Here is a 26,254-nt window from a genome sequence, read left to right as displayed (position 1 = left end):
GGGTGCATCCGGGTGTGCCTTAAAAAGAAAATATCTACACACTTTTTTTTCTCTAAAGAATGTTGAAAATATGTATTTGTATATGGCTTGTGTCCATGCATGCTTTAGAGTGTTAGATGCAACAATAACATGACACAACATATGTTTAACAAGGATCACATGTTGGTTAGGTATTCCGTTTAATCCTCACTAGACAGAATTCTTACTCTATATGTTCAAGGAGAAACAATAGTAGGAGAAAAAAAAAAAAAAAGACAATAATAAATTTTATTAGAATAAAAAAAATAATCTTACCTTTCAAAACTGATTAAGAAAATTAATAAAATGAACTCCAACTCTAGAAGTAAAATTTAAGTTAAGAGTTTTATAGCAAAGTATTATTTGTTGGGTTTTGATTTTTCCTTCCCACTTATTTTTATTTTATTTTATTTTTAATTTTTTGAAACAAGATATAAATTTTACTCTAATTTAATTTAATTGTATATGTGTGCAAAGCTCATTCATAGAGATTTGAACTCAAACTCTTATCCTCCACATCACGAGCACTTATACTGATGGAGTGACCATCACATTAAGGGTGCACGGTGATTCCTCCCCATTTATTAATGTAAGGAAATAAGATGTGCATAAACAATGAATGTATGAAACAAATGCATAATGAATATCAAAGTGTGATATTGATTTTAAAATAAAGTTAAGTTTCAATTGTTTTCCATCCCTTTACTTTTCACCCCTCCAATTTAACAGTCTTAGATTTATCTAAATGCTAAAAAGTCCTTCAATGTCAATGACTGGTAAAATATTGATACCCAAAAAAAAAAAAAAAAAAACACAAAATAAAACTCTCAAGCTAAAAAAAAAAAAAAAAAAAAAAAAAAAAAAACACTTAATAGATATAAACATAATAATATTAATAAGCCATCTTTCGTTAGTTTTTTTACAATAAAATAATCTAATCTAATATATGGATTGAGATTAATTGGTATAAATGGCTGAGATTTAAAGTTGCAAAAAACAACTTTAAATCTATACCATTGAATATAAAAAAAATGAGTTAAAAAAAAAAAAAAAAAAAAAAAAGAGGATGAGGGCGAACTGCACGGTGCAATTGCACTGATCTCAGTCCCTAACATATCTCAATTCCTAACATATACATGTTTTTTTTTTTTTTTTTTTTTTTTTTTTTTTTTAATTTATTACCCAAATAGGTCACAAGTGTGTGTACACATTCAATAAAGATTGAATGTAAAAGTTTAGTACCTAATTGGTAGAAGGATTTTTGTTTTTGTTTTCCAAATAGTATAAAAACAATTTTCAAAAAATTGGACTTGAAATTAGTTTTCAGATAGTAATTTTTATATTTTACATGTTTGGCTCCAACTTTTAAGAAAAATTTTCAAAATACTAAAAACAAAAATATCCCAGTAATTGTTTGGGAGACTAATTTTATTTTTGAGATTTAAAAAAAAAAATTACAAAAAGTAACATATAGAACCTGTAGATTACTTTTTATTGGTAGATAATGATAAGGGAATAAAGCTCATCATGTTTTTTTATTTTTATTTTTATTTTTATTTTAATGATAATTTCAAATTTGAAGTGGGAGAATTCTTTTTATGATAAAGATAAACTCCTAAATTTAATAGATAAAAGAGATTGGACAAATATGTGAAGTCCACTGTTTTCAATTTATTTACGACTATGTCATTAAAAACATTTTCTGTATCTTGAAAACACCTTTTAAGCCGTTTGCAAAATCCTGTTTTAAATCAAGAAAATAAGATACAGTTTTTTGAAAACTGTATTTAGAAAATATTAGTCAAACAATAAATTCAAGTGTGGGACCTACCATTTTCAGGACTGCAAAATAAAAAACTCTATTTAAATACTCTTACCAAACACCTATATTTACATCCTCCAATAAGATTTTATTTTATTTTATTTTTCAAATAAAAGAGTAGACACTAAATACACAATTATAATCCTATCAATAAAATCTCATTCACCCAACTATTTTTCTGAGTATTAAATAATAATAAAAAACTAAAATTGCAAGCTGTCTAAAAATTGCCATTGGGGCTACCGAATTCACTGCCTTCTAGCTGAAAAATCTATTCCTTTGACCGGGACAAGCCAAAAAACACGTTTTGTATAGAACAAGTTTCCACTTGAAAGATTAGAATAATTGAAAGTTGATTTAGTTTCATGTGTAGGGTTGAACTCTCATTTTAGTATTTCAAATACAAGCTGAGCTTGAATTTATTAGTTTTTATCAATACCAAACTAAACTACATATTTAAGTTTTGTTCATTTTATATTCAAACAAATTTGAACTTGTTAATGAGAGATTTGATTAACTTATTATTTTCTCAAATATAGTAAACACCACAACTAATTTGTTTTTCACCCCTTTACACACACACACACACACACAGATAATCTGACCATTTACATATCTATACTAATAATTAACAATTAAATTAAAATTAAAATTAGGGTAAATTCTATTAACACACCTTGAGGTTTGGGGTAATGTCAACCAGGTCCAAGACATTTTAAAACTGACCAATTTAGTCCCTAAAGCCAACTTAGTCCCTACACATTGTTTGGTTCATTACTCATTTTTCTCAATTGTCTTAGGGACCAAGTTGGATTTAGGGATCAAATTGGTCAGTTTTAAAATATCTTGAACCTGGTTAGCAGTAACCCAAACCTTAGTATGTTAATAGAATTTACTTTTAAAATTATATTATTAAGTTAATTAGATAGAATGGTTTTTGCTGATGAACTTAAGATTCACTGATCTTTTATTGTTAAAAAATGTTTATAATTTTACCACACCATTAACCATTTAATCATCAACAAATTACAAATAAATAATTTTATATCTTCTAAACTTATTTACAAACTTACATAATTTAATCTTAAATATACATAAACATATTTGAAATATTTATACATCTAAATACATAATATTATATATACATAAATCAACCTTATACTTACGAGCGCATTATTATGTTTGGACTTGGCTTCTTTAATAGTTGAGTCTAAATTTAGGCTTGAGATTGACTTAGTTGTTAAATAAATAAATATAAACAAATTTTTCCTTGAGTTGAACCCAATCTATTCATAAACAACGCAGTTCATTTACGGCCTTATTCATATATAATATGGCCAAAAAGTTCTTTTAAAAATGAAATTATAAGGAAAAAAGACAAAAAGGATGCAGCTCCTTAGGTTTTGAGCTCCAGAGGACAGCAGGGAATGCAGTAGGAGTCAAGCTTGCATTCAGGGAAGTGCTACCAAATACATCTAAACTTCAAAATAGGTTTACTAGAATTTTTTCAACCATGCAATGAAATGACCACAAAATCCAAGAACAGCAAATGATATGATATGATTGCTCCCCCAATATCTTGAGCTTTGGATTTTTGATGTCCAAGGCAGTTGTGGACCCAGAAGACGTGTCACGTACATTTTTCAGAAATAGAAACCATGTGTTTAGCAGAAGATGAAGCTGCAATCAAATAGCTACAAATATAGAAGAAAAATCTCCCATGGCAATATGTCAGAACAAACAAACTAACCAAACAAGATTTTATATTGATAATACAACCATAACTAACAAAAGCAACTGAACAAGACACTGTTCCTAATGCCGTTTTAGGCAATAAGAAAAGTGCAACCATTTTTCTGTTACTATACAAGGGAAACTAGTAAATACATTTTAGCTGTAATTAAGTATGTGAATACTCTACAAAAACTTGGGTCTTGTTCAATATCAGAACTTTCAACTTGCACTAATTAAAATAGGTGTAGCCTTTAAAGTCAGAACATATATACATATGATTAGCTAACGGGACCTGGAGGATTGTCAGATTGAGTAAATATTTTCTTGATAGCTTCTTCCTTCTCATCAATGAAGTCAAAAAAGTTGTAAATGACCTGAGAACAGTGAGGCCTTGACGAGATAGGCGATGGAGGAGCAGACCTCTTCTTCTCTCGTTTGTACCGCACAAACTGGCGAACCATTTGGAGCAGAAACACAAGAAGGGCACCAATAGTGAAGACACCACACAATAAATAGAGACCCCAAAAGCTGATCATGTGGAGTTGGTTAGGTTCAGAGTTCTGTCTCCTCTCTCCAGGACAACCCATCTTACAGAACCACTTCTCATGGATCTTCTGAAGCTCTCCACTCTCAGAAAGTTTCAAGATTGCAGTTGAAATGTCAACAGCAAGCTGGGAATCTCTCTTGAAAGCCTAGATTTGGTAGTGAGAAAAATAAGTGAGAAACTGCAAATAAAGATCATCATTACAATGAGATGTTACAGCTCATATATCAAAGAAGGTGAAAAAAGAAGGGAGAAAGATGATGGAAGAGATAATGTGATATGCTTCATTAAAAAAAAAACCCAGCATGTCCATGTGCATTCTTGAATATGTCATGAATATATGTATATAAGCACATATGTATGCATGCATTAGACAAGCTCTACTCACAAATCCCCATCCACTCTTGGTAAATGGCTGCCCAATAATCCCAAATTCAGTTTGCTTTGATAGAAACAAGTCCACATATGTAAGCTCATCTATAATAGCTCCCACCCCTCCACCTTTTGGCCCTTTTCGGAGTGCATTCTCATACTCCTCTGGGGAGCCTAGTTCAATGAGTCTTGACCTAGCTATGTAAAGATTGTCTGCCAGATAGCTATAAGCAAATGAACCTACTTGATACCCAATAGGCCAATTACTTGCAATCAAGCTATCAATTCCTGAGATGGGTGATGAAAGCTGCTGAACCGTGAGAATTGAAGTCAAGCTTGCTGTATAGCTTGCTGTGATGACCATCAATAGGAAAAGCCACACCACCATCACCATCTTTCCAAGTGAGCTTTCTGTACTTTCCTCTGTTATTTAATACAAAGTAAAAACTTATCAAATTCAAATATAATTTTTTGATCTCCAAATTGCCACATTTCAGTCCCATAATCAAAGTGAAAATAGAACAAACATAGTAAGATCTCTTTTATTTCATTTCTTTCCTTGAAATATTTATTAGAAACAGGAAAGACAAATTTTTCTACTGAATTATTCAAGGTAAGGTAACATTAAGGATAACTACTAAATACTAATAAGTTAAGATCCTTGCTTGGAATATTTCAGCTTGCTTTCGCTTACTATGTATTTATGTAAATTGTATAGTTTTTAATAAAACCAGAGGGTTTTGTGTATCCATAATTTGAGGTAAGATCCCAGATATAAGCTTTAGTCATATGTTGTATAAGCACAAAGATGGCCTTAAGCCCACTACCCTTTTTAATGATAGATATGTGGCTTTAAGAAAGAACGAGAAATAAAGAAATTAATGGGTTGTCAAAGTCAGCAATTTCCTTACGATTTGTCTTGAACAATGTTGAGAAGCTGAACCTGCAAAATGAAATAATTGATTGGGATTAGAGGCTAAAACCTTGGGTATTAAAGGGTATATTGGGTTTATGTGATGCAATCAAACAGTTTACTTAAAACAAGTATAACAATAAGAATGCTGTAATAATGACACAAATTCAAAAAGATAATTTGTAGGAAAAATAGTATTGTACTTCATTGTTAAACATTTAAATGACTTACAGAAACATTGTAACAAGCTGCTTCCTAGGGGGGCCCCGGAAATCGTTATTGACTCGATGCTCAAGAATCCAAATAACTACTGCAATCATTACAAAAGAAGCTGCAGTAACGCACCACATCTCTACTGTAAAAGGTTTAAGAAACACCCAAGCACTTGATTTTGAATTGTGGATAGGAGCCACTATGACAAGACCAGTAGTAGCATAAGGTTGTGAAAAATCCACAATCCTTGTCCTGTTTGTCACAATTGCAATGTCCCCGACAGCTGCATCAAACGACTGACACAAAACTTTCAGTAATAAAAAAAAGGCACGTAATAAATTTCAATCTACTAAGAAATGTAACCTACATAAAAAGCAAAGTTCAGAATGAGAACCACCAGTATATGGATCTCACCCAGACCACAGCTGTCAGAAAAGGATTATCATAATCATGTAATGGATCATGCTTTCCTCCTCCACATCACAAGGTATAAATGAAATGGTTAATCCCTAAAATGAAATAGTCAGTTGGTCAGCCATTGAATTCATCACTTAATTTTGGCAATTAGTATCTTCTAGGCAAGCCCGTAATAGGCAATTCATGCATCAGAATGTTTTCCATGTATTGGTAGGTCATCTTTTCCCAACAAAGCATGGTTATTTTTTAAATTTCTTTTGTTCTTACCCCATATAAAACAATATGTTTTACTTACCCCGTTTTGTACCATCTTTACAATCCCATCATAACTGGGATTGGAGTGGCCATCCCCAAAAGGCTCCAATTTGTAAGGAACATCATAAGGCACTAATTTTAGTGCTTCCTTGAACACATCAATACAGTATCCTTGCATGTCATCGCTGTTGTTGACTTTAGTAGCAAATTCAACAAAACTTGCTCTAAATGGGACTCCAATCCTCAATGGTCTTCCATTGTCTGCAATTACCCAGCCACGTGGCCTTTCTGTCTTTCCACCGGGCCAAGTAACATTTTTAAGCTTCTGATTTGGGCGGGAATAATTCTTTTGATCCATTTGGGGATTTTCTTGGGGTAAAATTGAAAAGCCTGAAGAATTAGACCAATAACCAACTGTATGAATTGCCATCTTGTCGATATTAATGACATCATAACCACCACTCACGATGTTCCTATCTTGATTGAATTGGACTTGACCACTTAAACCAGTGAAGTTTGTCTTCAATAATATATCATGCAGAAGAGATCCATGATCAAAGACTTTGAGCGTCCTCATCTGCATTTTAGTTGAAATAAATTTTTGCAACTTATCACTGGAAGAGAATGTGATATTTCGTTGTTTTTTCAGAAACTTATCAATTGAATATGCAGCTGTCCACACTGTGTCATAAGCCTGGAATCCATAGGTATTCAACTCAGAACGTGCTAAACCCTCTAGTAGAAATTTTCTCCATCTAGACACAAAAGCCCTCTTCTGGCTGGACTCTGGAATATGTTGACGAAGCCCCACTACCCCTTGGAGGATACGGAGTGAAGTTTTATTCATTTGAGAGAATGAATCTAAGGTAGTAGAAAGCCAATCTGTCGCAAGCCAGACATAGTTGGTGGTTATCATTTCAAGTTGCTGAGCTATGGAGAAGATTCTCAAACTGGGGTCAGGACCAACATGAACAACATAGACACGAGGACCGAGCAATTTTGATTTGTTGAGCATATCGGTGATGTTGCCTGGATCTAACTGGATTGGCAAAGGCAATTTATAAGCAATCTTCAATTGTTTCTTCTCAAGTTCATCATCTAAATAAGCTATCCCGCTCCTTCCATAATCATCATCGACAAAGATGGCAATGACTTCTTTCCATTCGTAGAAGTCAACTAATTCAGCCACAGCAGCCATTTGGTAGGAATCGCTTTGTGTACTTCGAATAAAGAATGGGAATTGGCTGGCAGAAAGAGTTGGATCAGTGGCAGCATATGAGACAAGAGGCACTCGGAGACCATTAGCAATCTCAGAAATCATATGAGCTATAGCAGAGGACTGTGGACCAATTATGGCCACTACTCCTTCCTCAAGTACCTGAAAAGCTGCCCAAGAAAAAGATGCAAACAAGATAAAATAGGTAGCAAGAACTTTATATCTGAGTATAGAATTTAAAATATCATCTTTCAATGGAAGAAAAACACACACACACACACACAGAAAATTACCATGTAATAGACAAAGTTAATGCCTCAGACAGCAGGAATGATAGAAAAAAGTTCGGGAAGGGCTTATATTGGGGGAAATTCTATTATCAGATAAATGCAGTATGGAAATGTAAAATCATGCATATCAAAATTGGAGACCATGCTTTAAAAAAAAGAAAGAGGAAATTATAATAGAAGAGAATACGGCAATTCAATAGTAGTAAAGATAATATTAACAGTAATTTTAAACTTTGTTAGAAGTTCAAATCACAATTAAAATTATGACGATTAAAATAAAAGAGAAAACTTTGCTTTGAACGCTTCCAGCAGGAAAAAAAAAACTCAAAACGAATTCTAAAAAATATTAGAAGACAACCTTTGCATCATCTTAATCATTTATCAAATCCCCGTGAACCATAAAGACAAGTAAAGAGCTTACTTATATCACAGGAGGAGCAAATTTTTATTTATTTATTTATTTTTATAGAAAACATAAATGGACATTTCCAATGTTACCTCCAACGGACCCCAAGAAGGCACTACAATTTGCATCCTCCGAGATCAAATTCAGCTTTGTCCCGTTGAGAATTTTTGGATCCGCATTGACATCAGAGACTGCTGTTTCCATGGCCACCTTGGCGGCTCTACCAATAACCGAATTGAAAGTAAAAATTGCACCAATGTTCACAACAGCAGGACCTTGGCAGTACACAGAGCCATTAAGGAATACCCAAATCAAAACTACTAGTGGCAGAAGAATCACAGAGTGTTTCATTGTTACTAAGCAACCACAACAATTTTTCACTGTAAAGACTCAAACTTGGCTCAAACTAAGATTGCTCAAGCTTCAAAAACTGGGTAAATATGGGTCAAAGTTAGAATTTGATGAGCACCCATATGAGTTTGTAATGGAGAAAAGACTAGTACGGACTAGAATGGTGACCTAGGAATGAAAAGGGTAACCAACAAAGTAGAGAACGAGGCCATTACATCATGTTCAAAGAGCAACCCACTAACCCAGTTTTTGGCCTGGTCTGATAAAATCAAGAAGACTCTCAACAAGTCAACAACACTGGCAAACTTGAACACGAGAATTACCCCCATGAAGTTAAATATTATAAATTTGCAACTTGCAGTAGACTAGAAAATGACCCATAAAAAAATAAATTAAAAAATGAACAGTAGCTGATCAGCTTGTTGAATATTTGTTGAAAACATGTCCCACATGTAAAAACGAGAATCACATTTTGAAAGAAGAAAAGAAATTTCCATGAGGATCAAAAGGGGAATGCAAAAAATTCCATTGCATGAATGCAAAGTTGAAGAGGAAGAAAAGTAGTGGTACCAATTGAGTCTATTGGGCAATGGACCAATGGCTAAGGTGGGTCCCTATGTTACGTTTATAGAAAGTGTTGTCTATGCCACCAACTGCCAATCAAAGAAACGACGACCACGAGACACGTAAGTCTGTTCAATTTTGGACCCACCAAATTTTATAACACTCAATTTAAGGAAACAGTTAATTGGTATTTTCGGAACACGACGAAGTGGTGCATTTAATAATATTTATTATTACTAATTTCACAATTTTTGTTTGTGTGGGACTGTAAGCAAGTAAGTAATTGATCGTGGTGGGTTCAGAAAGTATGCACCACTTAGCACATGGTCCTTACAAGTTTAAAAAAACTATTTTTAGCACCACCATATATAAAAAAGGTGCAATATTAATGGTAGTATAGGTAAATTTTTTACTTACATAGCTACAGTATACATCTATATTGTGAACTGTAGTTGAAAGTTAAACACACAAATAATTTTTTATTCTCACCTTCTATTAAAATATTATTTATTTCTTTCTTTCTTTTTTCTATTTTTTTTATTCCTCTACCCAATTTAGTCCTACTTTCTCAGATCAAACTCTGAACTCTCTCTCAGATATGTAGAGAACCAAGTCCTGGTTCTCGTAGACCTCGAATTCGACACCACCAATGATGTGGACGGTATCGATGTTGATGTAGGTCACCTCTGGCGACTCCTTATTGAGGTAGTTGCGGCGGAGGGTCAGAGAAGCCGATTTAGAGGTTGGAATGTGCGAATTATTAATCTCAAGTGATACGCCGATCTCGCGGCAAAGGTGGCGGAGCGTGAGGTGGTCGGGGACGCTGTCAATCACGTAGGACATGATTCGAATGTAGAAGAGCCGAATTTTGAACCACGACGAGTGGTTTGGACTCCGAGGCAAGTGTTCGTTTGAGAAACTGTACTATTTGGATATCGCCGTTGACGATTCCTTCTCTGAATTTTCCATTTTGATTTGATTTGATTTGGGTTACGAAATTGGGAAGTGAGGTTGAAACGAAAGGAAATGGAAAAAGAATTCACATGGTGAGAATTTGGGGAAAATGATATTAGTTTTGATGGGTGATGATGCGAAAAATTAGCAGTTGAGCTCTTCGTCATAGTAGATGGATGAAGCTGTGATCGAGGTCGTCTATGTTGGAGGAAAACTTGCAAAAAATGAACTGGATGGAAGAGTAACACATCGGTGTGGCGTTAGCCAAACCACCTCCGATGCTTAAGTCAGTAAGGGAGAAAGATTTTAGGAAGAATTGACTGGAGAGTGATTTTCGTAGAGTATTTGTGTGTACATTTCACTTCTATTGCTTTTTCTTTTATAGTTGTGTGCCTCATTAATGGGCAATGAATCGCTGTATTTATGCTCAACGGTTAGTGCGTTGCAAAATCTTGGTCTGAAGTTCACAGCTCATTTTGTGACTGTTGCTCCGTCTGTTACATTTTGTCATCAATGAGCGTAATAAATGCGTGACATCGTCTCTTGGTTAATGACGGTTTCAGCTTAATGACAATCGTAAATTTCTGACTCATCAATGGGAATATGGGTTGGGTTTAATGAGAGTAGGAAGAAGAAAAATGAAGTTGTGGAAATCTTCTCAGGGTTTTGGAAATGATATTTGATGGATGGGTGGGTTTTGGATTTTATTGTAGTGGATATATTATTTTATTGTAGTAGATATATTATTTTATTGTGTTGAAAGCTAAAATAGATCCACTGATACTGAATTTTTTGTAAAGTGAGTAGGTAAAATAGACAATGTATCTTTTTATGGTGCCAAATAGCTAAAAAAATAGCTCCACCAATGTGGATGCTCTTAGTGAAACTGATTGTGAAATTGAGCATGTCACTAAAATTTTGTTTTTTAACTTTAATTTTGGTATAATTTTTAGATTAAAATGAAAATTTTGCAATCTTTGTTTCACTATAATTAATTTCAGTCATCTATCTTTGAAGTCGTCTAAATTTCAAATTTATTCAATTAAGATATTTCCATCAACTTTGTTAAGGGTTATTGTTAATTGTTCAAAATTTTTAATTTTTTTAATAAAATTTTTAAATTAAGAAAAATAATTCAATTAATGATTGAAAAATATTTTTTTTCTAGATTTTTATTGAGCATGTCACTAATTTTTTTTTTTTTTTAAGTTCAATTTTGGTATAATTATTAGATTAAAATGCAAAATTTGCAGTCTTTGTTTCATTATAATTAATTTTAGTCCTCTATCTTTGAAGTCATCTAAATTTCAAGTTTATTCAATTAAAATATTTCCAACAACTTTGTTAAGGGTTATTGTTAATTGTTCAAAATTTGTAATTTTTTTAATAAAAATTTTAAATTAAGATAAATAATCCAATTAATGATTGAAAAATATTTTTTTCTAGATTTTTTTTGATAAAAAATTTTAATGGAAGTTGACGAAGAGACCTTAATTGAATAAACTTGAAATTTAAGTAACCGAAATAAATGAAAACAAAGTTAGATTATTGAAATGAATTTTAGTAAATTTTCTCACAATCCTCGTTATCCTAAAACCTGCCCATATTAAGAACGATTATCTCCAAAATAGTGCAGTTTAAAAAGGGCGATTTCAGCAAAGGGTTTTGTTCAAGTGGTATAGTAAGTGTTTTTACATATATATTTTAAAACAATTTCAAGGTAATTTCTTTTTGCTTATTATTATCACGTTTTTGTGATTATTTATTATGTCTTGAAAATTTAGAAAATTGAAATCCACTTCTGCCTGATTGGAGCGTGAAATGATATATTTAACATTTTTTTTTCTTTTTTAATTGAAGCACTAGAGATAAATTATAAATGACAAACATTTAAAAAAAAAAATCAATTAGAACTAGTGTTATTGTTATTTTTGTTTAGAGTTATACTACAGGCAATTGGAATATTAAACATTCATCGATTTTGGGCATGGCCCTCTCTTCTTTATTTTTTTTTATTTTTATTTTTTATTTTTTTATTTTTTTGTGTGTGTGTGTGTGTGTCAATAGTTAATAGATTTATAAAGCACAAATAAAACTATTACAACAAGGCTCAATTTTATCTAAAGCTAACAAAAACAAAGACTCCACCTAATGCGGTTAGTTATAAAAAATACAGTAGTTCATGGATTGTAAGGATCTAATTTTTGCCAAGACATCAGTGCATCGATTAGTCTCCCTGTAAATATGTTCCATGGTAGCATTAGAAATTTTCACAAATATTTGTGAAAATTTGAAAATCTCTTTGGTTATTGTTTAATTTTAATAGGCAAAAACTAAATCATTTAATACTATAGTGATTAGGAAGTCCACCCAGAAAGACGTGATGTGTTTTCTCATATATCAATTTAGTAGAATTTCATATTTTTTAAAAAATCAGTAGAATTTGAAAATATTGAATTTATTGTTTACTGTCACATCCATGTCAAATATATCACCTCTATTTCTTTTAGTTTGTGTTTGACATTGGATTATATACTTTTTTATTTATTTGATGGATTGTTTGAGGGTCCTACACTACTTTTTGTCTCAATTTTATTTCAAATTATTTAGGTTAAATTCCAATAATATATCCTGAATTTTTGGTTAATGCCAACTAGGTTCAAGACATTTCAAAATTGACCAATTTGATCCCTAAAGACAACTTAACCTTAACACTATTAGACTCTGTTACTCATTTTTCTTTTTCTTTTTCAGACCTCTCTCTCTCTCTCTCTCTCTCTCTCTCTCTCTCTCTCTCACACACACACACACATCCAAATCTCCCTTCTCCCTTTCATCCCTTTGTTTCTTTATCTCATCCAGCCCTCTCTTCTCTTTCTTTTACCCAACCCATTCTACTCTCTTTACTCACCCTTCTATTGTCTTTTTCTTCTCTCAAGCAATGATAGTGGTGGTGTGTGGGTTTGGTGGTTTGGGTTGACTGTGAGTCATGTTTTTGGGTGGGCTTTTGCGGTGGTTATGAGTTTTTAGTGGTGGGTTTTTATTTGTTGTGGGGTTTATGGTGTTGGTGGGTTCCTATTTGTGGTGGGTTTTTGGGTTTTCCTATTTGTATTTTGTGGTAGGTGGTGGTGCCATGGTGGTGGATTCCGGTATAGGGTGGATTTGTAATGGGGTGGTTGTGGGTTTTGATGGGGTGGTGAGTTTGCTATAGGTTTTTTGGATTTGGGTTTTGTTGGAGGATTTGAGTTTTGTTGCTATGGGTTGACTAGGTTTTGTGGCCGGTGGTGGCGGTGGTGGGTTTCAATAGCGGTTATGGGTTTTGATGTGGTGGTAGTTTGCTATTTATTTTTTGGAATTTTCGGATTTAGGTTTTGTTGTTGTGTGTGTTTTGGTATGGTAAAATTGGGCAGATTTGAGGTTAGAGAGAGAGAGAGAGAGAGGGACAAGTGAAGAGAGAAAAGTAAAAGAGAGGGAAAAATTGGATTTTCTGGATTTGGGCTTTTATTGTTGTGGGATTTGGTATGGAGAGAGAGGGACAAATGAAGAGAGGAACAAAAGAGGAGAGAGTCACAGAGAAGAGAGTGAAACTAACAGAGGGCTAATGGCATTTTAGGACCAAATTGGTCCATTTTAAAATGTCTTGGACCTAGTTGGCATTAGTCCAAACTTTAGAGTGTGTAGATGGAATTAACCCAATTATTTAAATTCAATTTTTTTCTCAAAATAAGCTAAATTTTAGTTTTTTGTCTCACATTATGCAAATAAGCTACCTAAAATAAGTAATTATCAAACAAATGTAGATAACTTTAAATGAAAAAATGGTAAACTATGAATTTGATCCTTATCCTTTATATTTCAATTTGGTTCTTAATCTTTCAATTTTGTCAATTTGATCCATAATCTTTCAATGTCGTGTCAATTTAGTCCCTACCGTAATTATCTCTTTAATGAAAATTGCTGACATGGCTAACAGCCAAAATAAAAAATTAGTTTCCGTTGATGTGGTAATAAACAAATTATTTATTTTGGCCGTTAGCTACGTCATCAATTTCCATCCAAGAAATAACGGCAAATACTAAATTGACATGACACTAAAAGGTTAGGGACCAAATTGATGCAATTGAAGTTTAGGAATCAAATTGAAATATGGTGTAAAGTATAAGAATCAAATACGTAGTTTACCCATGAAAACATTGTGGCAATAAATTACTACCAATTATTTTTGCAATTTATTAGAAAAAAAAAAAAAAAAATCTTGAAGTGATAGCATATTGCAAGAAAAAAATCATTGCAATAACGTAATAACAATTGTTTTGCAATCTATTATAATGATAAACATGAAGCAATAAACAATTAAAATGAATGTATCATTGCAATAACTTAATCCAAATTATTTTTGTTAATTATTTACACCATTGTAATAAGAGTAGTGAAGAAATAGACCATTTTCATGAGATTGCAATAAATTTGACCTTTCTTATTTAGGTGGCATACAAGAATGTGGACTTCAAGACAATCCCAAAATAACCTACTGCATTTGAACTCATTTTATTTTGGTCACATAAAGATGGAAGTCTCTTCTCCGATACCTTATATAGAACAAGAGATATCGTTTTAGATTTAAAAATATAAACAACTTATATTTATTATTTAGGGTAACAAATGCTGGATGTGTTGACGAGTAACCCATAGCAAAGCATATTAGATTGTCTACCATGCATGATAAGGAAAAGTAACACATTGTTTGGTCAAAGGATTACCAATTAGATAGGTTTGACTAATTTTTTCGCTTTGTAAATACAACAAAATAACAAATCATTGAAAAAGTCAGTTATAAGTTCTAATATTATGATAATCATTGAAAATCGCAAAATGCTTACAAGTGAATTCTATTATCATTGTAGTAATATTACAAATTAGATCCTCATCTATTATCATTGTAGTAATGTTACTTACAATTTGAGTGCAGAATAATATGCTTGTATAGAGGTAAGTTAGAAAATTTATCTCTATTATATATATTGAGTTTTTAAAAATGACTATATTTTGGGACATTCTAAAATAAAATAGATGATTAACAATCTGAGGTAGAGAGAGTATCTAAATAAATAAATAAATAAATATTATATATGCCACTTCAGAACTATATGATTAAAAGTTGAGACTTATCCCAAAATTTGATTAAACCTAGATTTTAGAAAACGAAATAAAGTTTTGTAAAGAAGAATTTGAACTTATCCAACAAAAAAAAAAAAAAAAAAAAAGTGAAAACAAATTTCTCTGAAAAGCACTGTCCATACATTGGTGTCCACAAAAAATGAGAGCAAGGTTCCATTGTTAGATGCACATGATAAGGAATCTAGGCACCCTCTAAAAAGTATAAAGATCACATCACAGAGTATACTTTTAATGGAACACCCACTCAGCATTATTTTGAATGAAAAGTGAAAAAAAAAAGTTTTGCTTTGTATTAGTCATTGATGATATTAAATTTCCAGAAACTACTTGTACGCCATCGATTGAGAATAATGTAAGTAAAGCATATTTGAACGTGACTCAATGAAAGGCAAACAATCCTTTTATCCACTCACTAAACATCAATACCTTTTTTCCATTGAAAAAAGAAAAGTAGGACTAAGTAAGGGCCCGACCGACCCGACCCGACAGATTTTGGGTGGGTTTGAGAATATTTGGGTTGGGTTTCGGGTCTTAATTTCAGGTTATTTTCGGGTTCGGGTCGGTGTCAGGTTGGCGTCAGGTCATATATATATATATATATATATATATATTTATCCTACTTCTAAAAAAAAACCCTACTCTTTGTTGGTCTCTCTTTGCCTCCCTCAGCTACCTCCCTCAGCTCTCTCTTTATTCCTCAAACCTCATTTTAAAGCTTTATCTTTGTGCAAGTCATCATTCTCTTTGTTAATTTAGTTGGGTTTTTAATACTTTCAGATTTTGGGGGTTTTTTTCTATGTGAATATCCTATTTGGGTTTGATTTTCTTGCGTTTTATGATGTGGGTTTGGCTTGAATCGTTTCTTTAACTAAATGCAAGTTATTTTAGATTTTTTTTCCAGGTTTTTAACTAAAGAGCTGTGCTCCTCTGCCTCTCTCACTGAGTTCTCTCTAAGTGTGTAACAGTGTAAGTCATCCACTCATCCTTCTCTTTGTTGGGGGTTTTTTTTTTTTTTTTTTTTTTTTTTTTTTTTTTTTTTCCTTCTTCTTAATTTCCTTGTCTTAGTCTATGATTTTGGGAGTTTTTTTTTTTCATTAGTTTATTTATCTCAAAGAGGAAAGCAATTTGGTTCCAGCAAAATCTTTAACAGATTGGATTATAAGGTATAATTATTTTTTTGATGTGAATATCCTATATCCTTTGGGTTTTATTTTCTGGTTGTTGTTATGTACTTCTCGCTAATACTCTTCTTTTTTTTTTTTTTTTTTTTTTGCTCTGTTTAATTGTTTTTTCTTCTATTCTCTTTTGGGATTTTTGTACATTTTGGTTTTGTGTTTGATTATATGAATTGGGTATTCTTTATTTTTGCTGATATTGAAGATTGATCTACAGTTTGATGTTTCTATAATTTGTTTATGAAATTGTTGTGTGGATTGCAAATGTGATTTTCTTGGATCTTTTTTTTTTTTTTGGGGTTTTTTTTTTCTTTGGTTGTAATAGTTGCTACTGCACTAATAGAACTATAAACAAATGATTACGCTTTTATAATACATACATACATATATATATATATATATATATTCCTCTTTTGTGTGAGGATGATTGGACTAAAAACTGAAGTGAAAAAAAATGCTTTGGGTTTTGATCAACTTGTTTTGCTATTTCTGCTTAATTTGTTCTTGAAAAAACAAATGAATATAATCTCCTTGATGGCCTTTAAATGAATGATTGGACCACTTGCATTGTATGTATTCCTTATTTTCTGTTGGCTAAGTTTGGAGCATTATGTCATATCTCTATGTTTTTCTTTTGTGAATGCATTGTTTAATGCTTGATTTGTTTTGTGTGGTACTAGGTCATGGATTCAATGGAGCCTACACAACCTGATGTTGCCACTACATGACCAGCTATGAGACCTCCTCGTCCACCGCAAGTGATATCTTCTTCTAATCCTAATAAGAGAAAATCACCATCATCGGCTTGGGACCACTTTGAGAAGTTTATAGATGAGGAGGTAAAACTAAGGCAAGATGTATATATTGTAGTAAGGAGTACATGGCTGATAGCAAAATTTATGGGACATCTAATTTAAAAAACCATACACCGTTTGTCTTGAATATCTTTTTAATGAATTGCATGATGGACAAGACCCATTGTCCAAGGATGTAGAGGAGCATGGTACTTAACCAGATTCATGTGTTGAATCACCATATGCACAACATTATAGGACATAAAATTTTCTTTGTTTCTTTGCATAAGAGCCGTAACTTTTTTCAGAACTTAGCTTTTTCTTTCTTTGGTGTTGCAATTTTGAAGGTAAAAGAGGTTGGTGTTGCATAAAATTTTCTTTTTCTTACCTGATTTGCTGGACTATTATAAAGAAAGCTTATTAAACAAATATGCTAATGCAAAAACTTATATACTTTGTAATGATTTGGGTTTTTATGCTTGTGGATGGAGCCATAACTTATATTTGGGTTTTTCTTTTGCTTCTTCAGACCTATGAAAAGGTTGATGAATTTAGGTTGTTTTATTATTAGAATCCAAGTTGATGAATATAAAAACTGTTGATGATTTTGGTTCTAGTATTAATGGGGGTATTGCTGGAAATACAAAAAGTGGTGATGATTTTGGTTATGTTTATGAAGCTGCTTGTAAGTTATGACTTTATTAAGATGTTTTAGTTATTTGAGTGCTTATTATGATTGAGACTGTATGGCTAAAATGAGGCATACAAATATTTTTCCATTATTGTTAAAAATAAATAAACAAAAGTCCAACCCAAGACCCAAAAAACCGACTTGATTTTTTAGGTCGGGTCGGGTTTCAGGAAGCCAAACCTGGTTTCTATTGGGTCGGGTTTCGAGTCACAGTAAACTCGACCCGACCCAACCCAATATCACTCCTAAAGAAAAGAAAAGAAAATAAAAATCCTTTTGTTAGATAGGAAATGACATCTTGTACATCCTAACTAACATATTGCGAGAGATAATATATATTTCCCTTCTCTCATGAAGAACATGTATTTATGTCATTTTATAAACTACTAAAAGTGGATACATAAACATTACATCGTTTATTCGAATAGCAAAGTCCCCATTTTCTTCACGATAACACAAGGCTGATACTCTGTTGCTTTTAATATATATATGGCTTCCTCACTCACCTCCTCTTTTCAAACTAGGTCATAACCCTAACCCTAAAGCTTCTCTTTCTATCTTATATTATCTGTTTTTATCAAATTCATACTTGTGCTTTAATGTATTTTCCTTCTTCCTCTACTTTTTTTTTTTTAGGGGGGATAATTACACTTTGCCCACTTGTGGTTTGTCTCTAATTCTATGTGCCTACCTGTGGTTAAAATTTTAACACTTTGCCCACCTGTGATTGTCACTGTTTATGTGCCGTGTACCCACCTCTCCTTCACCATTAATCTAACATAGAAATATGTAAAAACTCACTCCCATCCAGATCAAAACACTCTCATTCCCAAAAATCACTCACTCCCATCCGACTTGCTCACCAAAAATCACACACTCTCAGTCCCAAAAATCACTCACTCACTCACTCCCATCATTCATGCAAATCGAGCCAAGGAAGACAGCTCCTCTGTTCAGTTGTGGCAGGAAGACTCACTCACTCCCATCGTGCAATGCACTTCGCTTCACTTGAGGTAACTGGGATTTGATCGTGCATGCAAACCGAGCCAAGGAAGATCAGGATTATTGCTCCTCTGTTCAATCGTTACAGGTAGATCAGGATTTTGCTTTTTAATCTTTGAAATCTAGGGTTCTAAATTGGGTTTTAAAATTCTTTCTTCCAAATTCGGTTCTTGCTTAACCATGGAACTGGTTAAGCAAAAACCTTTTTTTTTTTACAGAGTCGGAGAAATTTTCGAGCAAAAACCCAATTTTTTTTACAGTTGCTCCTCATTTTTATATGTATGGGTATATTCCTAAACATCCGTATAACTTTGTTTTTGGACTGTGTTAATATGACACTTGATTTATTGCTTGAGGCCAAGTTGCCACATAGAATTGAAGATTCTAAAATGGCCAGCTGGAGGATTTGGAAAAGTGTAAAATATTAATGGTGTTTTTATTTTTTAATTAATTTTTATATGGTAGATTGCATTGGATTTAGACCATAAGTTGATATTCATAGTAGCTTATTGGCTTTTTTCTTCAATTTGAATGTTACAGAGGTACTGTGGTGGTTAACACTAACTGCATTGACACTAATCTTATTTTAGTTAGATGTACTGTGGTAAATTTAATTGTTGATTTATTGCTTGAGGCCAAGTTGCCACATAGAATTGAAGATTCTAAAATGTGTGTGTGTGTGTGTGTGTGTGTGTGTGTTTTCGATTTTGGTATGTGTTTTGAAGGATTTTAGATAATATGGCTACTTTGAATGTTTAATTGTTTTTGGGGAATGTTATTTGTATATATTTATGTAGAATTAGAAGAGTTGAAATCAGTTTGATTTACTGCTTCTGTCACCAAATTGATCATTGGTTCTGATTTTCAGATTAATTAGAATGTTACTGATTGAGTCTGTTTTGGACAACATGATAGAATTAGTGTCTAGTTCCAGTGGTTTGGCTGGTTGTAACTCGTTGACTAGTTAATGTAGGTGTACAGGGCTTTATTGCTTGTTGTGAACTAATGGACCTGTGAACTCATTGACTTGTATGATAGTAAAGGCTCAAGACTGGTTCTAGGTCTTAGACCAGTGAACTAATGGACCTTGTTTCTCATTTGTGGAAAAATGATGCAATGTGCAAGTGTAGCTGATGAGGTGTTGAGTCTAGGTCTTGGACCAGTGAACTAATGGTGCTACTCTTATTACTACTCTTATCCATATAGGTATTGAGTCTTTATTAACAATAGAACTAGATGCCTCATTTTTATATGTATGCTTTAAGGCTTTGATCATCTTCATTTATAAGTTTAAAAAACCCCAAGAAGGAATATGCTTGTCATAAAAAAAAAAAAAAATGAAAAAAAGAGGCAATTTTGTTGTGTTTTATCATCTTCATTTATTTTGTTTTGTTTCATATGCAGATGGCTAACTTGGCATTCAATTTTGAGATTCATCATGGTGGCCAGTTTGTGTGGAACCCAAATTTGGTATATTTAGGAGGTATTACTTCTTTTGTTGATAACGTTGACCCAGATAGACTTAGTTGTTTTGAAATACAAGATATTTGTTCTGATGTAGGGGCAGTTAGTACAAGTAGATTTCATTATCTTATTCCTGGAGGTAATTTGGAGCAAGGGTTAAGGCTTATAAATGAAGATGATGATGTAATTTATATGTGTGAGATTCATGTTGCATGGCCTACAGATAAGATAACACTATATGTGTTGAGGGTGGTGAGGAGGCACTTGCAATCGAACAACCATTCGGTAATGAGGAAGTAGCAAATGATGATGATGTGCATGAGATGCATGAGGGAGGTAATATGGATGCTAAAGAGGTGGTGGACAAGATTTTGATTGGTTAGAGGAAGGGTTTGAGGGGACAGATTTTGATGATGATGTATTTGGAAATGTAGATGATGGGCCATCTACACATGCAACCCCACATAGGTCCTCTGAAGGAAATGACGGGTCATCTACACATGAGGATCTATATGTGTATGTAGCCCTACATAGGACTACTGCAGCTGACAATGACCCACCATTTGAAGAGGGTGAATGGATTGACCCACCTTTTGAAGATGACATGGAAAGTCTAGTAAGGTGTGATGATGATCAGCCAGCACCAACTGCTGCAAAAGAACCTGAGTTTAATGTCCAAACTGATATGAGAAAACCAGAGTTAAAGAAAGGAATGAAGTTTCCAAACTCTAAGGTATTTAGGGAGGCATTGAGGGAATATGCTATAAATAAGCCAGTAGATATCAAGTTCAAGCTGAATGAGAAGAAGAAGATATCAGTTTATTGCATAAATGAATGTGGATGGAGATGTTATTCATCTCAACTACCTGGGGAGTTGACATTCCAAATAAAAACATTCAATCCGAAGTGCACCTGTCTTAGATCCTTCAAACACAGTCAAGTGACTTCAAGTTATGTTTCAAAGAAGTTTATGCAGGAGTTTGACAAAAACCCCAATTGGAAAGTGGCTGGTGTTCAACATCATGTGAAGCAAGCACTTGAAATTGACATAAGTTACAGTCATGTGTATAGGGCAAAAAGGAAAGCTACTGACTTGATTACTGGGGATGAACAGCTGCAATATGGGAAGCTTAGGGATTATACAGAGATGATAAGATTGAATGATAAAGGAAGTAGGGTTATTTTGCAAACTGAAATGGAAGATGAAAATGCACAGCCCAAATTTAAGAGAATATATATCAGGTATAATGCACAAAAACTTGGGTTTTTGGGAGGTTGTAGACCAATCATTGGTTTAGATGGGTGCCACCTGAAAGGGAGATTTGGGGGGCAAATACTTTCTGCCATAGCTAGAGATGCAAATGATAATATTTTCCCAGTTTCATTTGCTGTTGTTAAGCAAGAGAACAAAGATTCATGGGTATGGTTTCTGCAGCAGTTTTCAGATGACATTGGGAACCCAGAGCAACTTAATCTGGTCTTCATCAGTGATAGACAAAAGGTATGACCTATAATTGTACTAACATATTTAACCCACATATTTAAAGTTCAATAATACATGCTTCAGTTCATTTCAACATGTTTAACTAACATATTTACTTGATCTGTTTTGTATAAGAATTAGGGCCTTATACCTGCAATTGAGATGATGTTCCCAACTTATGAGCATAGGTATTGTGTGAAGCATATCTATAATAATTTCAAAGTGGATCATAAGGGCTTGGAGTTGAAGGATGCACTGTGGAGATGTGTTGGAGCCACAACAATCAAAGAGTTTGACAGAAGAATGCAAGAAATGAAGGATTTGGATGTCAAGGTATGGGAGTATCTTGCTGACATCAACCCTGCACAATAGTCTAAGTCTCACTTTAGTAGTAGAGTTTTGTGTGACTGTTTAGTTAATAACTTGAGTGAGTCTTTTAATGTCATGATCTTAGAAGCTAGGGATAAGCCAATTTTAGCAATGTTGGAGCGGATCAGAGTTAGGCTCATGACCAAACAATACAAAAAGATGAAAGGTATAGCAAAATACACTGCAAAGGTTTGTCCTAATATTCAAGAAAAATTAGAGAAGTTAAAACATGAATCTATACCTTTCAGTGATACTCTAGCAAGCAGCTTCATGTATGAGGTTGATAATAGTCGTGAGAGACATGTGGTTGACTTGGCTAAGAAAGCATGTAGTTATAGGATTTGGGATTTGACAGGACTTTCTTGCAAACATGGGATCTCTGCTATTGTTAAGAACCTAGAGAAAGTGGAGGACTATGTGCATCCTTGTTACTTGAAAGAGACATTTGCTGAAACTTACAAAGAGATAATACAGCCAATGCCTGGCCAGTCTAAGTGGGTTGAGACTAACCAACTTGCTCATGTTGCTCCTCATATGTATAAACCACTTGGCAAACCACCAAAGCAAAGAAAAAGAGATCCTGAAGAGCCAAGGAACCCTTATAGAGTTTCTAGGATGAACAAGATAATCAAGTGTGGGAAGTGCAAGAAAGAAGGACATAATGCAAGAGGGTGCAAGGAAGGTATCACTAGTGAAACTCCATGGCAGAGAAGAGATAGACTTGCTAAATCAGCAGTTGTAAGTATTTCCATGCTTTGAATTATATTCATTTCCTCAAGTATTTCATGTGTATGTAACTTGTACTATCCTCTTTGTAGGCACAAGGCAATAAATCTACAAAAAAAAAAAAAAAGCAGACTACAACACCTCAAACTGCATCTCAGCCACCAAGTGCTAGATCTCAGCCTACATACAGAGCTTTTGATCAAGCTGCATCTCAACTTGCACCAAACAATAGATTTGAGGTAGCAACTCAACCTCCAACTAGATCTAGGGCCAAGTAGTTCTCTTCATCCTCATAACTGAGCTTCCATACCCCTAGAGAGACATGGGATTCTTTACCATCTCAGGCACCTCTACTTTGTTCTATTTTGTTTATTTTTTTCCTCTTACTTGCTATTGTTGGACCATCTTGCTAACTGCTGGATTTTGATTACGCAGCCAAGTGCATCTATGAGCACTAGTGGTGTACCAAGTCAAGGAAGTGGTGGTGGTGCTGCTAGGGGTTTAAAGGCAGAAAGTTTCAACCAGTTGGTGGAAAGGGTAAGAATGCAGCTGGCAAAGGCACCAAAAGTAGTAAATGAAGATGGAAGATGTAAGTTTCAACTACTTTTTTCGTTATAGTTTCCACTTTTTTTTGTTATAGTTCACACGCTTAATGTATGTCAAGTGTCAAAAACAATATTGACAATTTTGGTTGGAAGATTTGTATGTCTGAGCACTAGTAGACTAGTAGTTGGGTTTTAGTTGGAAGATGTGTAAAGTCACAGGATGTACCAAAAACAATGTTGGCAATTTTGTATGCATGTGACATAAAGTCATAATGACTGTCTTCACTTTTATTAATGTTAATGTGCATACACAGGATAAAATATTTTGTTGTGTTGTCTTTGTCTTTGCTTTTGGTGGATTTACACTGGACTATGTGTTTTGCTTGTCTTGTGCTTTTGGTGGATTTACACAAGTGTATGTATTTACACAACAAATCATGTGTATGTGTAAAACATGTTCCATTTATGGGCAGGTGTGCATTGACACAGGTATATTTATTGAACCAACATGCTCCATTCATGTTATTATGTTATTAACATTTCCACAATGTTCCATTTATGTTATTATGTTATTAACATTTCCACAACATTTTGTGCCAATATATATCAATCACAGAATGAAGTAAAAAAAAAAAAAAAATTATACTAAAGAATATTTGCACAAAAACAACACTTTCCATTTCAGGAGATAGATACAATAATCAAGGACTTTGTATTTCAATTATCTAATAACATTTCAACATCCCCCCAAGCATCATGGCAGATTAAGGTTCCTCACCCTTACATTATTGTTCACTGAGGCAAAACACAATAACAACATTACAAAAATGAAAAATAACCATGACAAAACTAGTGCCACCTTGTACAATCTCTCACTCTCTCTAACCCTCTTAAGTTTATCCCTAGTTTCTACATAAAGCTCATGAGTTTCTCTTTCCCTCCGGTTAGATCTTTCTTCCATTTCCTTAGTTGTCATTTCTCTCTAATTTGCAAGCTGTAATTCATTCTCAAGCATACTTATCCTTTCACAGTCACTCTTACAAGTTTCGTTATCCACCCACTAAAAGAAGCCACATTTAGGACCAATCTGATCATTACAATTATAACAATTAATTTCACAATTCACAATTAATCACAACTAATAATTCAATTCAATTCAAATACAACAATGTAATTGTTACTTACATTAAATTGACTACAATCAAGGAATCTTCTTCCATAGTTACCAACTTTTCGACTTGTTCTTAGGGCACAATTCTCAAGGGTACATAAATGACCATCTTCGGCATGGTAGAAACCGCTAGTTGTAGAGCCATTGCTAGTTGATGAAGACATAGCAAAAATTTGTTACAAGCTTATAGGCCAACAAATCTGTCACAAGTGGCAAGAATCAACTCATCTAAATTTAGTAACAACTACTCATGCTATAACCACATTGTTAAAAAAGTTGATGGGCCATAGACCTTTATTTTAAAGTAATAAGAAAATGCAAATATATTCATAATTTTCTGAATGCTTTTTATCTCTACTATTTTATTTATCAAAAAATAATTGACTGAATAATTATTTCAATAAAATCATGAGCATTATTCTAAAGAAATAATGAATCATACCATTGGACGTATATCAACACCTTCATTAGTTTGTACCAATATTTTTACTCTTTTTGATTCAACCGAAGCATTTTCAATTTGCTCAATGTCCTCAACTTGAACAACTGCATCAACACCATCAGGTATTGGTCCTGGGAGAAAGCAAAATCAAAGAATGGAATGGAGGGATCATATATTGATATGAAAAATGAAATTTAACTTGCAAATGAATACTTTGAAATATCTGGAGCTTAAAAGTAATTTCAATGGCTACAGACTGTGACAACTTTTAAATTTTATTAGGTAAACATTATTTTTTTGGACAAGTATGACCTACCACAATTTAGAATCTTCAATTCTATTAGGTAAACATTAGTTCACTGGTCAATTAGTTCACTGGTCCATTAGTTCACAATAAGCAATAAAACCCTGTACACCTACATTAACTAGTCAATGAGTTACAACCAGCCAGACCACTGGAACCAGACACTAATTCTATCATGCTGTCCAAAACAGACTCAACCAGTAACATTCTAATCAATTTGAAAATCAGAACCAATGATCAATTTGGTGACAAAAGCAGTAAATCAAACTGATTTCAACTCTTCTAAACACAAATATATACAAATAACATTCAACAAAAACAATTAAACATTCAAAGTAGCCATATTATCTAAAATCCTTCAAAACACATACCAAAATCGAAAACACACACACACACATTTTAGAATCTTCAATTCTATGTGGCAACTTGGCCTCAAGCAATAAATCAATAGTTAAATTTACCACAGTACATCTAACTAAAATAAGATTAGTGTCAATCACCACAGTACCTCTGTAACATTCGAATTGAAGAAAAAAGCCAATAAGCTACTATGAATATCAACTTATGGTCTAAATCCAACGTAATCTACCATATAAAAATTAATTAAAAATAAAAACACCATTAATATTTTATACTTTTCCAAATCCTTCAGCTAGCCATTTTAGAATCTTCAATTCTATGTGGCAACTTGGCCTTAAGCAATAAATCAAGTGTCATATTAACACAGTCCAAAAACAAAGTTATACGAAAGTTTAGGAATATACCCAAAGCCTACAAAGCATACATATAAAAATGAGGAGCAACTGTAAAACAAAAATTGGGTTTTTGCTCGGAAATTTCT

At 33.2% G+C, this 26,254-nt stretch overlaps 2 protein-coding genes across 3 annotated transcripts; one reads left to right on the top strand and one right to left on the bottom strand.

Annotated features, from left to right (window-relative positions):
• Positions 1-3,579: 3,579 nt before the first annotated feature.
• Positions 3,580-9,099, bottom strand: LOC115955147 (glutamate receptor 3.7-like). Of its 2 annotated transcripts, none has more exons than XM_031073202.1 (6): positions 8,293-9,095; positions 6,329-7,674; positions 5,635-5,912; positions 5,402-5,433; positions 4,507-4,913; positions 3,580-4,266 (listed from the first exon to the last, which is right to left on the bottom strand). In XM_031073202.1, exons 1-6 carry the CDS (start codon positions 8,549-8,551, stop codon positions 3,853-3,855), a joined length of 2,736 nt encoding a protein of 911 aa, XP_030929062.1. In that variant the 5' UTR covers positions 8,552-9,095; the 3' UTR covers positions 3,580-3,852. The 2 variants fall into 2 exon arrangements, with proteins under 2 accessions (XP_030929062.1, XP_030929063.1); XM_031073203.1 differs by having other exon boundaries at positions 4,173-4,299; positions 8,293-9,099.
• Positions 9,100-16,150: 7,051 nt separating this feature from the next.
• LOC115958118 lies at positions 16,151-23,347 on the top strand. The gene is made up of 4 exons (XM_031076483.1): positions 16,151-16,213; positions 17,103-17,261; positions 20,314-21,874; positions 21,998-23,347. Exons 3-4 carry the CDS (start codon positions 20,978-20,980, stop codon positions 22,226-22,228), a joined length of 1,128 nt encoding a protein of 375 aa, XP_030932343.1. The 5' UTR covers positions 16,151-16,213; positions 17,103-17,261; positions 20,314-20,977; the 3' UTR covers positions 22,229-23,347.
• Positions 23,348-26,254: the final 2,907 nt, after the last annotated feature.

The sequence above is a fragment of the Quercus lobata genome, chromosome 8 (assembly GCF_001633185.2).
Source record: "Quercus lobata isolate SW786 chromosome 8, ValleyOak3.0 Primary Assembly, whole genome shotgun sequence".
In the NCBI taxonomy this organism is placed as follows: Eukaryota; Viridiplantae; Streptophyta; class Magnoliopsida; order Fagales; family Fagaceae; genus Quercus; species Quercus lobata.
Note: the sequence above shows the minus strand (reverse complement) of the source record. Positions and strands in the feature narration are given on the sequence as shown.

Excerpts from the sequence above, each read along its gene's own strand:
- LOC115955147 (XM_031073202.1), bottom strand. The coding sequence starts at position 8,551 with ATGAAACACTCTGTGATTCTTCTGCCACTAGTAGTTTTGATTTGGGTA. Across the intron at positions 4,914-5,401 it reads AACATTGTTCAAGACAAATC|AGGAAAGTACAGAAAGCTCA; the intron begins GTAAGGAAATTG and ends ATTAAATAACAG. Across the intron at positions 4,267-4,506 it reads CCAAGAGTGGATGGGGATTT|GCTTTCAAGAGAGATTCCCA; the intron begins GTGAGTAGAGCT and ends TACCAAATCTAG.
- LOC115958118 (XM_031076483.1), top strand. The coding sequence starts at position 20,978 with ATGGAAAGTCTAGTAAGGTGTGATGATGATCAGCCAGCACCAACTGCT. Across the intron at positions 21,875-21,997 it reads TCATCAGTGATAGACAAAAG|GGCCTTATACCTGCAATTGA; the intron begins GTATGACCTATA and ends TATAAGAATTAG.